Here is a 14,240-nt window from a genome sequence, read left to right as displayed (position 1 = left end):
CAAATATAGATATTCAATATGGACAAGAAACCTGGGAAACAACAATACAGAAAAACTGCATTAACCACAAATGCAGCACAAGCTCAAAAGAGAGGGTGGTAGTGTCTGTCTTGCCACTGAATCTAGGAAAGGAGGAAGGCTGGATTACTCCCCTTTTACCCATTCAACTCTTCTCCCAAAATGAAGCACACACAGGTGGGTGCTCTATTCCACTGTCTTTGCTGCAGCTCTGTACATGAGATAGGTCCTGTTCCTCTGGACATTTAAAACTGCACAGGCAAAAATATTATCAAGTACTGAATGTTTTAGAGCTTAAAAGAACAACCTTAATGAAAAACAGACTGTTCTTTTTTATTGTATATTATGTGGTGGTGTAGAGCTTTTTTCTTATATTTGAAATATCAGAGCTTTCTAATCCAGAAGTACACTACTTCTCTAAAAGCAAATAAATATGAAAATATGCTCACTTCCAAACCGTTTGCTTTTTATTGACCATGAGGTTTTGGCACATCTCACCACAAGCAAAATCACTTTGAAGATGTTGGCTCTCAAATGAATTTCTGCTGTAGTGCAAATGTCTGTTCATGTTGGGAACAACTGTACAGAGCAAGGGGAGACCAAGCAACACTGCACTCGTGTCACATGAGGTCACCTCAGAATCTGTACTGCAGGGGATGGCAACGCTCCTCTCTGCAAAATCCTTGACTGAGAAAGGTTCTGCAATAGGAATGACTGGTGTACCAAGCAGGAAGTAAGAGAAACTTGCTTAGAGATACTTCATCTTCTTAGTTCCAGCCCCTTACTTCTTTTTCTAGATATTATGGCATTCTTTCAGGAAGAGAACAAACCGAAAACTTAAGAAAAATACTTTCACATTGCTAATGGAAATTAGAATGGCTACAGTTCCCTTACGCTCTCTCAGAATGAGCTCAGAAGCATATACAGAAATTATTTAGGTTTCATCAGTTTGTTTTTTCTGCTTTAAGGGTGGGGAATTTCCCCTCAAGTGTGTTAGTTGGAAGATTCTGTCCCACTTCAAGTTTAGGGATACCTGAACCAAAGCTTAAACCTGGCCCTTCCTGCTCATGAAGCAACATGCTCCAAATGCTGTTTGTTGAACTTGACTGCACATTATGGATGTGGTAGTTTAGGGACAAACAGGACACTGAAACAACAGGAAAAGGAACAGACTTGTCCTGGGAATTTCAACACAATTCTCCTGCCATTGCAATTTTCCACTGTTAGAAGGAGAAAAAAGATTAAGATCATCAACTCTGTGGTTGTCTATTAAGAAAAAGACTGATTTTTTTTTTTAATTTATTATTTGAGACACTTGTGTGTTCTTCCTGAAATTAAGGAAGAGTGAGAAATTTCACTCCATGACCTGGAATTTCACATTTAATGGGAGGATGGAGTAAACATAACCTCAAGTACTTTGTTCCTTTCTCCTTCCTTGCAACAACTCCTGTTGACTCACAGCAATGAAGTGTCTAGAATTTTTCCAGGAGCCTTTTCACTGCTTGGCTTATGTTTAACCCACAGTATAAATCTCATTTGCTTGTTTCTCTAATATTAGAGGACTCACTGCAGCTCTTTTTACTTGTGACTAAACAGATTTAATCTGGCAGCTCAGATGATATTCTAAAAGAGTTCACAGAAACACACACTTCTATTGAGATTATGGCCTCCAAAACACAGGCTAACAACCACCTTGATATGCTAATTTTTCCTCGAAGTGCATCTAAAAATCCCTGAATCCCAACCCTCCCCCACATAACTAATGGGTCTTCTCCTGTATCTTTGCCATCCAACACACCACACCACTTTTCCAAGAGCCAGATGCCAGAACTCTAGCACGATCTCCATCACTTAAGACACAATTTTGAAGCTACTCTTCTCAGAAGGACTAAATAACCACTTGTTTCCACCAACCTTTACAGTATTAATAAGAGACACTGGAGTGCCCTCTAATCCTGAGTAAGATACCTGTTAAAGTCTGGGGTTTGCCAAAAACAGATACAGATTTTCACTAAGATTCTCTTTCAAAGACAAATCACAGCAGTAGCTATTTTCTCTGTCTCTTTGCCTTGCCTTTTCATCCTTTTTGCACTTTTCAAAGATGAGTAGAAATTTCAACCACTGCAGTTTCTCAGCACTGGTGGGAAAGGAGGTTCTGTTTCCTACTAAGGAGGAGAGGGAGAGAAAAAGCAATAAATACTCAGTAGACTGCATGGGGAGAAAGGACAAGGAAAATTATTGCCTAAATTACAAATAGGAAAGACTGCCTTGCAGTGAGGTCTGATTACTGCAACAGGCAGGATGGAGCTGGCATGCTCCTCACAGGGTGGATCTCCATCCTGACAGGTCCAGTCTTGTCTCCAGAAGCGCAGACAAACAACCACTGTAACACATGGATGGAGCTTAAGGTGAGCAGACTACTTTTTTCTATATAAATATAGCCAATTTTATTGTATTAACATTGTCAATAATCTTTGTAATCCCCCCCCACCTGGAGTGCTCGTTTATACACACGTGAGTTTTATCACCCTCTTGTGGAAAAATACGTAATTGTATCTGTCAGAGGTTGCAGGAAGAAGCAGAAGTGGAAGTAAGGAAGGCAGTGATAAGGAACAAGCAAGAAAGCAGGAGAAGTATGGGCTGGGTGGAATAAAGCAAAGTGAAGGAGAACCAAGATGACCCGTAACACAGTGCCACCTCAACTTCTTCAAAAAGCTATCCCAAAAATGTTATTTGAAAACACCAACGAGAGCAAGCTGCCAAATTTACTCTCCCTTGGTAACACTGACATTATTCAACAAATAAGTTTCGTTCTCTACAGCGATTCAAGCACTGTCTCAGCTGTAATCACCACCTTTTGCATCTTTGTTTCCACACAGATGGGAAAGCATATTCTCTATAAGCAGTTTTGTACAGCTAACCTTATGTAAAATCAGAAGGTAAAGACTTTCTTATTTATACAGAGACTGCATGTAACATCTATGTCCTGCTGTTGGAATGTGAAAGTGCAAAGCATGTGAGCAAAGCTTGCCAAGAAAACTAATGAAAGTTTATGCCTTCACAGTACATCCTACTGGGTAACATAAAAGAAAAATAAGAATATTTAATTCCTTTAAAATCTGGAATCATCCTTTCCTCAATTTGTAATTTGAGAAATTTAACTTGGGGTAGACTTCCTTTGGAACACAATCCATATGACAACATATTGAAAACATTGAAAGCAACAAACAAATTTGCTACCACCTACACTGTAAAACCTGAAAATCCAAGTTTGGTACAAGCACACACAAAAAAGAAGCCAAGGAAGTCATGGTAATATTAAACTTATGACACTGTGAAGAAGAACAGAAATACCAAACAACAAAAAGATTAGGTAGGTATGACAGTTATCGAGAAAAAGTAAGAAATCACACACAATGTATCCTTAAAACTTCCTGAAAATCTTCCAGGAATCCCACAGAAAACTACAGACCACATCCAACACAAACTACAGTTACTTCTTAATGATGCTAAACCTTTTTTCTTATGCTCCTCAAGGAGTTAGAAATTCATTAAAAATAACCATTCTAATGACAGATCTTCCTGAGTTTATGATGAAAGAACATGCAAAGAGCCACCTCCCCCATTACCCAAACTACATTTATGCCCAGCCACTATTCATGATGAAAGCCATAAAATGGACAATCACGCCAGTTACATTTATTTCATTGTTTTAATCAAAATCTGACAGTAAAGTACTTCTTCAGACAACATACAATTTCAGCTTAACCTTATTCTTCATGATAAGGAAGATATCTTCATGATATCTGATTTTTCTGACTAAAAATTGCTGTATCTGAGTATTTAATCGTATCTCCAACAGGGGGTCAAGTCCTAAAAGTGATACTTTTACCAGAAGGTACACACAGTTACCAGCATTTATTCATCATCCTGGAGATACCACTGATGGTTTCCTTGAGCTTCTGCGAAATACCCATCAAGTAAGGATGGCTGAGTCTGTGATTCATGTTTTGCAGCAGATACATCCTTTTCAATTCATAAAAATCTTGAAAAAAACCCCACAACCTAATTATGTACCAACTTGTATAATCAGAACAGCACACTGTTTGCCTCCACATCTCTTGTAACTCAGGCAGTTCTGAAGTCCAACATCAAGTTATTAGAACAACCTCTTCAGCTCAGGGAACACAAGAAGCTCCTGCTACAGAAGAGCTGGCAATATGTCCAATGATGCACAACAGACTTTACAGCAATCTGCTATTCTGATTTTTATTTTAGGAAGCTGCCTAGAAAGGATCCATTGCACTTTTTCACCTTCTGCCCATTTAACCAGGTACAGCAACAACATTGTTTTCCTTCTTGCCCCAGACTCTTGCCATGGGAAAGACCATGGGAAAGACCATGCACTTCACATACAAGGAAAATACCACAGTTAAGAGTCTGTCATATATACCACAAAGGAAAAAATGTGGTAAAAATCAATAAAGGGAATAAATGTAAAATAATGAGCTATTTTTATTAAATGTATTTTAAAATGGTAGTGTTTTAAAATAAAATGCTTATAGTACATACTTTGTTTTCAAGCAATAAATCTTAATATAGCAGTTAATAATAGACATACTGTGACTTGAAAAATAAACTTGATACAGGAGATTCAAAAATACATTCTTATATTGAATGAATCTAAGAATATATACATTTTCAAAATTATACACACATCAGCATCAATTAGAAAAAACTACTAGTGAAAAACTTTCTATTACTGTGAATCATTATTACTCCTGATCAAAACTGGTTCCCCTGTAACCTGACTTCAAGACTTTGTTCAAAATACACAAATTTTTTAATCAAGTGCAACAACTAAGGGCATGAAAGTATTTTACACTGATTCTTTGGACAGCTGCCTTATCTTTTGAAACATTTGATAAAGATCCTCAGACTGCAGCAGGATTTTTTTTACTTTTCTTTGTTTGTTTAGTTTTGGAGGGTTTTTTTAAGCAGAAAACCACACACACAGAAGCCACCAACCCTACATAAATATTCCACCACCCCTACATAAATATTCCACCACCGTTTCAGATCTGCTGAATTAACTGTTAGAAAGGACAGAGGATCAGGCACATCACCAAAATTAGGAGGAGGCAGAATGTTTTTAACAGTCTGGTTTACACTGTGGCCCCACAGACACTTGTCTCAGCAGATGAGAGGCACCACTGCACTTGGGAACTTCTCAAAGCAGCTCTGCCACCAGAAAACACCCTCATGTCACTGCACCTGCAACCAAGACTGACACAATCAGCGAGGTTTTAAACTAAGATGAACGTTGGCATATCCTGCTGAAAGGAGATTCTAGTCTGTGTGTGCCCATTTGCTGATATTTGGGAATTAGACAGTTACCAGGATTACATCCATTAATACCCACCCCACCAAAACTTACTGAACTCCCCAAGTCCTCTCCTCTGTTACTGCTGAAGATTTTTGCCTGATTGTGCCAAAGAAACGGTAATAGCTTGAATGAAAAAACTGTAGGTGAAAGGAAGTTACCCTGAACCTAAAAATAGTTGTGTGTCCTCCTCCCACTCCCCAGAAAGCATTAATGAAAGTGCTCTTTTCTCAGGGAGGCAGTAGCTTACAATGGATGAATGGAAAAGGACTGATGCCTTACTATAAAGCTCTACCAATGAGCAGAAGTAATATCCCATTTTAAAAACAGAAGAGAAAATTAAATAAACTCAAAGCCTAAACTTTGTGTAAGACATTAAATGTCTACAGCTCATCTTTATACACAGACAGGTATTATACACATTTAATATACACAAACACAATTTTATAAATACACACATAATTCCAGAGATATGGAAAATGTGCTCTTTCACAACAGTAAAGCTCCATATCATAGTCAATTATAAAGGCAGCACTGTACTTCAAGAATCATTATACTACATAGAAATAATTGCATGGCTGAACCAGAACTTGTGTTTGTTGAAGGTACTTTGGGAAAGGAATATAAAGGAGGTACTTATTACAGAAACAGGAGGTTCTATTACAGACCCATAGGGCTACACTTGGGCACAGAAGAGAAAATGGTAATACTATTACAGGGAAACATATTATAAAGACATACTGCACAAATACAGACTGAAACCAAAAGCTTCTGGTGATGATGGCCAGGTTGGATGGGGCTTTGAGCAACCTGGTCTAGGGGAAGGTGTCCCTGCCCATGGCAAGAGGGGGGTTGGGACTGGATGATCTTTAAGGTCCCTTCCAACCCAGGCCATTCAGTAACTCTGTGTGTGATTCTATGATGAAGTCTACACATTCTGCAGAAAATTATCAAGATTTTAGGCTCAATCTTGTGAGGAGTACAGAAATACATTTTACACAGTGATTACAAGTTACTTCACTTTAAAAATTATTAAGAAGAAAACAGAAAAGGAAGAGGTGGGAATCAAACCACCTTCCCCCAACAAACAAACAAACAAATAAAAAAAACCCACCACCATGCTTATAGGAGGAAAATTGCCCGACCAGAGAGACTCAGAAATAAATACTGGGAACTGACTGGAAACTTCTGAAGATCAGGGGTAAGCTGACAGAATTCCTCCCCAACTGCAGTTTCACTAACACACTGCTACAATAAGGGGCTACTGCTTTTACTATGATCTTAATTTCAAGTCAGCATTCCTACAGCTGCCCATTCTCTACAAATGTTGGCCTACAAAACTACATTCCAAAAGGAGACAGTAACAAGCAACAAAAAATTCAGAAAGACAGAATGCAATTAGTGCATGGCCCTTTCTAAGCACCATCAACCAAATACCTTTTCAGAAACAACCAGAAACCTTTAAGATTATTGGAAAAAAATATTCTACAACCAGCAGATGTTAACAAATTAAAAGGAAAGTTAAGTGTATATTCAAAAAACCACTGCCAAGAGCACAAGAGAAAGTGAAGAAATTTATTACATATGACAAGAACCTTGTACATATTCATAAAAAAAATACTAAATAGGCTAAGTCCTTCTTCCTTTCAGGATTGTGGCCCTATCCCCAAATCTTACACAGAGATGACCTACTATGTCCAGATTTGTATCGGCCAGAACGGACACAAAATTCCTAGGAGTAGTTCCAGGACTGATGTAAGATTCACTACTGATTATGTGCAGCACAAACCAAGTTCCAGTGTTTCTTTCATGCAATAAATTAGGAGTCCCGAGATCTATTTCCAGTTATGTAGATAAAGTTGGATTTTATTTTGAGAAATCATAACCACTGTGACCCTAAATTCCTGTTTATGTATTAGGAGAAGTATTTAGTTTAGTTATATTATTAACAGTTTAATGATATCTGCGTATCTGATATCTGTAAAACATTTCAAATTTCCCAAATGGAGAGCAGCACAGAAAAGACAAGCAGGCAGTCCCCATAAAAGTCAACAGAAAACAGAAACTCTATCTCTCTTCTTCTACAACTCAAATCATATCTATTTCCCACATGAAGAGTTTTAGGTGGCATCCATAAGTCCGAAAAAGTCAGACTTTCTTATGATAAGGGGGTCTTTTAAAAATCCAAAAGAAACTTGTATTTGAACAAGAAGGTGCACATCTTGCAGTTCTCAGCCAAAAGTCTTTTGGAATTGTTAGGATTTTTTACCATTTAGGAACTTCAGCGTTTCACCTATAGATAGCATTCATAAGAAAAGTTTATGATAAAATCTCAGCTATAGGGAAATAATATAATGATCAAAAGCAAATAGCAAGTGGAAAGAGATTTTCCCTTTTCGACTATGCAATGCTCTTTTGTTGCCACTACACCAATTCTTTAATGCCATGGAAACTATCTGATAAATGTATTAGAAGCTCAACAAATTTCATAATATTGAGGTAGCAAAGCAATTGGTATTGTTGACAGAGAACTGCTCTGAGCACCTATTTTAAGGAGAAAAATTATCTAAAAATAAAAATCATACTTTGAGCAGTATTCAATGGAAGTACACAACAGTCACAGAGAACACGAAATGAAGCTACCCTAATCATATTGGATCATTGCAAAACATGGAAGGATGAGAGGGGAAAAAAAAGCACGCCTTGAAATTACAAAAATGAGATACAAATTACTTAAAATTTAACAGTCTTACTTTTGGATGGTTTTACTTTACCCAACTTCTGTATTTGTAATGAGGGCGAGGGGGGTGGGAACAATACTGTGAGTTACATGAGAGTTTTCTGTCCAGTTTCTCAAGATGGCATATGATGTTTTTAATCATCTATATGTATGTCTTCATCCTCTGCACACTCCCCTATCACAACAGACACGGGCAGAAACTCAAATTAACTTCTCCTTTTAGAGGTAAATACTGAGATTGATCTGTTTTCACATGTCCAGCACTACAATACACTTTTTTTCCAGCCAAATGCTTTCTAACATTGCACTGCTGTTGATCTACCTCTAGAGACTTCTAAGTAAAAAGAGCAGCTACACAAAATGAAAGTAAAATAGCCCTCCAATAAATAATACACCCACCCAATAAATAATACACCTATCCAATGCATTCATAATCCTATCTTCCTCTATAGAACAAACCCAATTTCAGGCACACAACAAACTTGGTTTACAAACTCGGGAGGGATTTCACTAAAGCACAGAGGTGGAAGCAACTGTATCACAACTTCAATTTGCACTTCTCATCCCATTCCCTCACACTTGAAACAAAGGAGAAAACTCTGGGTTTAAAGTGTTATATTGGACAACAGTTGTTTTAAAAAAGGTAACTCCAAATTAGATCTAGTCACAACACAATAAATAAAAATATAATTAAATTTTCAGAAAAGTTAAGTCCTCATGGCAGGCAGACAGAGCAGTTTTTTGGTTTGGGGCTTTTGAAAGCCTAAACTCAGCCCAACACAGCCTCAGAAGGCACATCTTATTTTCTAAACACATTAAATGTTTATTTACAAAGTGATACCATACACACACTTTTAAAAAAAAAAGTAACAATTTCATTTCTCCATATTTTTTTTCCTGGAATAAGCAATACTGAAAATTCCAGTTGTTCTTATTACATTTCCTAAATAGCAGCTTATCCTTCGGACTTGCACACAGCATCAAAACATACCACTCTCTTCTACTTTTCTTTCCTGAAACATTTTTATTACCAAATGAACAACAACAACACTGCCTTATCTGTTTTTGCAATTCAGGCATGTATGTTCACAGAAGGCAACAGACTGCATTAAAACACTACCAAAACAAGCCATTTCACTATATGTGACTCTGTCCCCAGGGAAAGGAATGAGAGCAGATAAGATGTGACAGATGTGTAGTCACGTCACTTAATACACTACTGGAAGGTGCTCAAATCATTATGGTGACAGGCAGAGTATAAAAACTTGCAAAGAATGGACCAAGCAGTTATCCAGTTTTCTGCAGACATGATTCTTGTAATCAGAGAAGATATTGAGGTCCGTGAAGTGCTGTTTGAGATAAGGCAGCCTGCCAATGTCAATATGCAATAGAGTCATAACATAAAAAATAGAAGGGTGCACAGCATATATGTTTTTGTCAGCAAAACCTCTCCATCATGAATATGAAATACATCTCATGAATATGAATTCAAGGTCTGTCCTTTAAAAATTTCCTGTAATGAAACATTTCTGAAGAGGTTTAATTAAACTCGAAATGTACCCAAATCAGGAAGCTTAAGCTTAGCAACTGTAGTTGTCCAAACTAAGTTTTGTTTTTCAGCTATTTTGCTGAAATCTCTTCTCTATTTTGGTTTAGAAGACAGAACAGTAAGGATAAAACTGGAAATCATATGGTTACTGGAGAGAATGGGACTGGTCACTTGTTTGAAGGCAAGTATAAACCTAAGAGTTATAAAAAAAAAAAAATAAATCAGGACTTCTGTGCAATTGGCCAAGTAAAGTATGAAAAATGCAGGATAAAATAGTTTCCTCACTTATTTCAAGTTTACTAATCCTGACTGTTACAAATATTAATGTAGGTCAAGAATATTTCCAAACAGCAGCATGATTTTAGCTGCCAATGTCCCTTCAGTAGGGACCAATACCACTGCTGTTGTTTCTCATAGACTGTTAGACCCAAATCCCACAAATTAATCTGCACAGGTAGATCCCTGTGCCTCTGGGAATCCGCATTAAGGCAAAGAGGGAAAACTAACTCACAGGATCAGATTCTTAATTTGAAGCTGGACCACTGTAACTCATTATGACACTAATCATAAATATCTCACCAACACCCTCTGCTCCCCATCTGTTTGTTTTATCTTATTATAGTTTTATATCTCAATCCACGGGACTGGCTGCAGTAGTTGAATTAAACACCTGCATGTGCCCGTGTTTCTGCAGGGCCAGGTCCTCAGACACACGCTGATTTTTCCCTGTGCTTGTGCCCATGCCTTGTTTGCTCCCTGAACGGGACAGCAAAATAGAATGACATAATTATAACATCAATTTCTTCATTTATACAAACACCGATATTGACGTTTTCAAATAATCCCGTCCTTTAAGCCAAAGGATAAGCTCCCATCCACTTCTGAGGTGCAGCAACTGGTATGAAGTAACCCGAATATCAAAAATTACCTGGAAAAGTGTGACACCGGGCTTTAAAATTATTTTGAAGAAGCACTTGTTTCTTTATCGCACCGTCACAAAACAACAAGTAAATTTCTTATAATCATGGAATATCCTGAGCTGGAAGGAACCCACAAGGATCTTCAAAGTCCAACTCCTGGCCCTGCACAGGACCACCCAAAGAATCACAAATGATATTCACTGCAGACTACTAAATCAAATCCACTGGCACCAACCAACCCTGAACTGAGGAATACTGAATCCAAGCCAGTCACCATCAGGCCCAGTGCAGGAGGTTGGATGGACCTTTCCTTTGACCCAGGATGGCCATTCTTACAGAGAGCCCACAGGAAGAAGCCCACAATATTTCAAGGATAACTCCACTAAAACTAATCCCAGAATCCAACTTTTAATTAAACTAAAAAACACACATTAAGGTATAAGTGTGTTTGTGGGCGTTGGTTTCAGGTTTGGTTTTATTTTGCAACTTTTATCTTCTTTTGAAGAAGTGGGGTTAAGAACTAAACCAAAGTGCAGTCATGCATTTATTACATATTTAAATACTCTGATTAACAAATTTGTCAAACAGGTAGATGAGGGAATGTGGGAAATATACGTGCCCACAAAGCAAAAAAAGGCACAGACATAATATTAAACCTATTAAACGTGCTATTTTCCAGAATTATCAGCACCAACCACGCTTATTTTCACTACTTAGAGCAGAAATGAAGAATAGCCATTAAAAAAAAAATCCACAGAACTAAATAAACTGCTTGAGAATTCAATGTGGAAGACTTCTGAAAGGGTATTTCCCCTTCCTCACCAGAGAGACATTAATTCTGATTTTGGCCCCTGGATTTGTACTGAAATTTGGTGATAGTTGGAATTTAGGGGAAGCATTCAAGATATCACAGAGATATCTTTAAAGAGTAGTATGCTGGATCATAATTTTCTTTCTCAAATCAGAGGTTAAATCTGCCAGCAGAAATTCAGCTCCAGCTGGGAAATGCAGGATCTCAAAACAGTAGGGTCTTGCCTAAGACCAGACTGGCAGCATCTTTCCCCTTGAGAGGCTGCAGCTCATGGGACCTTTTGATTTCAAAACCCAGTAGAAGCCAGGAGCTGGGAGCTATCCATCCACAACTGGTATGAGAGGGGGTCCCACCTCCTCACTTGCTGTAGGACAATCAAAATACCCCTGTGGGCTGCAGTTGGCACCACTGTCACAGGTTACAGATCCACACTCAAGGAAAGATGCTTAAAAACAGTTTCTTTCTGCTCACAAGTCCATTTACCCTTTCCAAAATCACCTGTCATTAGTGTCAACTGCTGAGGATTCACAAACTAAAACACACACAGCCTGAGTGCCTTGACAATTCAAGGCATGGTACAAGTTAACATCAGCATTTAAAACTTTCAAAAGTATTGCAAACAATTACCACGCCCTCAACTCACAGATAAAATATTCTGTAAAGCTTAAATACATATATTTCTGGCATGAAACATTTCTCAGTGCTGGCAAAACTTCCCTGTAATTTTTTACAACAGCATACTTTGAGTTCAGAAGCTGGTTGTAGGGTAAAATTGTTTTATTTATTAAAACCCATATGTGGTCTTACCTTTTAGCAGAGGCAGGGGAGTTAACTCGATAGGCTTGCCCTGAGACCTAAACTGGGAGGAGCTTTGTGACCTCTTCTGTCTGGCTTTTCTGACGGACTTCCGAGAAAATCCGTCTACTTTATCCACTGATGGAGGAGTAGTTGGTGCTGAGGACATATCCCTACTGAAGGAAAACAAAGGTTACAAATATACTCCAAATGAGTGAAATGGGTAAAGATTAGCCTAAACTTCCCAAATATCTTCTTTCTGCACCACTCTCCTGTTGACAACTCACCCACATAAATACTGTTAAGAGATTTAGCCCACCGATACATTTACACACTGTATGGAATAAACTTAATGGAGCCTAATCATTAATGTAATAATTCCTCTTGCTCACTTTTTTGTCTGTGTCTCCCATTTGCCAAAAATCCTGCAACGGGAAAAATTCAGACCTAATGCTGACATCATTATGTCAACAGAATTCATGCACCTGTAGACCTGACATTGCTTTAAACTATGTATTCTTTGGGATGAAGTAATTTCAACTCACTCTGCAAAAGACCATGTATGCTAAAGAATGGATACACAAAAAGGTACAAATGTTTTTTTGGCATTCAAGTCACCAATATGCATGACCAGAAAAAAAAAAAAAATAGGACAGCAGAAAAATTCCATTTGCTTACCATACCTGCATACCAGATTTTATAGAAATGTAAGAAGGTATAGCAGAAAGTACTGTTATACTTCACAATTTCGCTAGCACTGACAAATTCTACATAATGCTTCTTTATTCTCCATTTTAGAAATACTCAGTTACTTTCCTGTGAGTCTCTTTACACGTAGTTATTCCACGTTCTGGCATTTCTGTAGGACCAGCAGTGTGGTAGCTGTAACTGTTCTAAGGGCACAAGCCAGACAAGGTTTGCAGGGAGAGGCAGAGAGCCAAAAAAGGCTTCTGCAAGCAAAAGTTTGTTTGTTTCCCAACTTCAGCTGGTGTAAGCAATAAGCACTGCATCTTCCTATAAAACCGGCCTTGGTAGTACTCCTGTAGCTGATTCCATACCACTAGGAAACATTTAAACAGTGAATTAATGCATTCACCTATTGTATTTACCAGTCTTGTCCTGCGTGTTATAAAGGCTCATCAGATCTTGATGAAATACGTGAGCAATACTCAACAGAAACGAGACGGGAGGAATTCAGGCCTACATGTTTCAAGCAGCTCTGTGCACAGTTAACTTCACCAGCGTGTGCAGCTCCCCTGAAATCAGCAGCCCCATCTGCATTAATGACACGATCATTAGCGAGAGCAGCTCCGTTGATTTCAGCCAGGCCACACACTCGTGCAAAGTTAAGCATCGGCGTAAGCATTTGCAGGATCAGGGTCTTAGAACATGTCCTTGGAAAGCATTACTCATCCTCAATGTCTGTTGACTTCAATTACCAAAGTGACTCCTTTGCTACAAGAAGTTGATTCCACGACACAGAGAACACTTTCGAGTACTTATTTTTATTAAAATATTTGATTACTCGTAGGCTTCATAAATTACTAAATCCCCTGAAACAGACATTATTTGGGTTTGTCTTTTGTAAGAAAAGCTTTCGAAAGCATGATTTGTTGCAACAGTGTAAACAAGCTCCGGAAGATAAGAACTGTTTAATGCAGAATCACATATAGGTGCACTAAATCTATCAAAAATGGGAGTATAAACTCCATAGCTTCTTCGAGGAAGCATGTGCAGCACTCAGAAGGTGAACTGTGCAGCTGGCATTACAATAATGAAAAAAATCTCATTCCATCTTTTTGATTTCTCCTGAGGTATTCTCTCACTACCAGCTTAGGCTTTCTAAATATAATATACTATCAGCAACATGAACCCGTACCTTAAACTGGTCTTGTTTATCATCTGGGCGGAAAAAAAAAAATGCCACCATCACCAGGGCATTCAGGCCCCAGCCAAGATTAATAAATAAAAAAGTCAGATAAACTGAAATAGAATGGCCTGTACTTTAGTAACCCACTTCTAAG

At 38.1% G+C, this 14,240-nt stretch overlaps 1 protein-coding gene across 5 annotated transcripts in view; it reads right to left on the bottom strand.

Moving 5' to 3' along the window:
- Positions 1 to 14,240, bottom strand: part of PPP2R5E (protein phosphatase 2 regulatory subunit B'epsilon) — a 77,490-nt gene that overhangs the window by 56,879 nt on the left and 6,371 nt on the right. For 3 of the 5 annotated variants that reach the window (XM_018082446.2, XM_018082447.2, XM_029964357.1), the window contains exon 3: positions 12,229 to 12,392. In XM_018082446.2, coding sequence (XP_017937935.2) covers positions 12,229 to 12,392 — 164 coding nt within the window. The remainder of the gene's footprint in view (positions 1 to 12,228; positions 12,393 to 14,240) is intronic. The other 2 variants (XM_029964358.1, XM_029964359.1) reach the window with 1 other exon arrangement.

This window comes from Manacus vitellinus, unplaced genomic scaffold (assembly GCF_001715985.3).
Source record: "Manacus vitellinus isolate BGI_N305 unplaced genomic scaffold, ASM171598v3 scaffold_6_pilon, whole genome shotgun sequence".
Lineage (NCBI taxonomy): Eukaryota > Metazoa > Chordata > Aves > Passeriformes > Pipridae > Manacus > Manacus vitellinus.
Note: the sequence above shows the minus strand (reverse complement) of the source record. Positions and strands in the feature narration are given on the sequence as shown.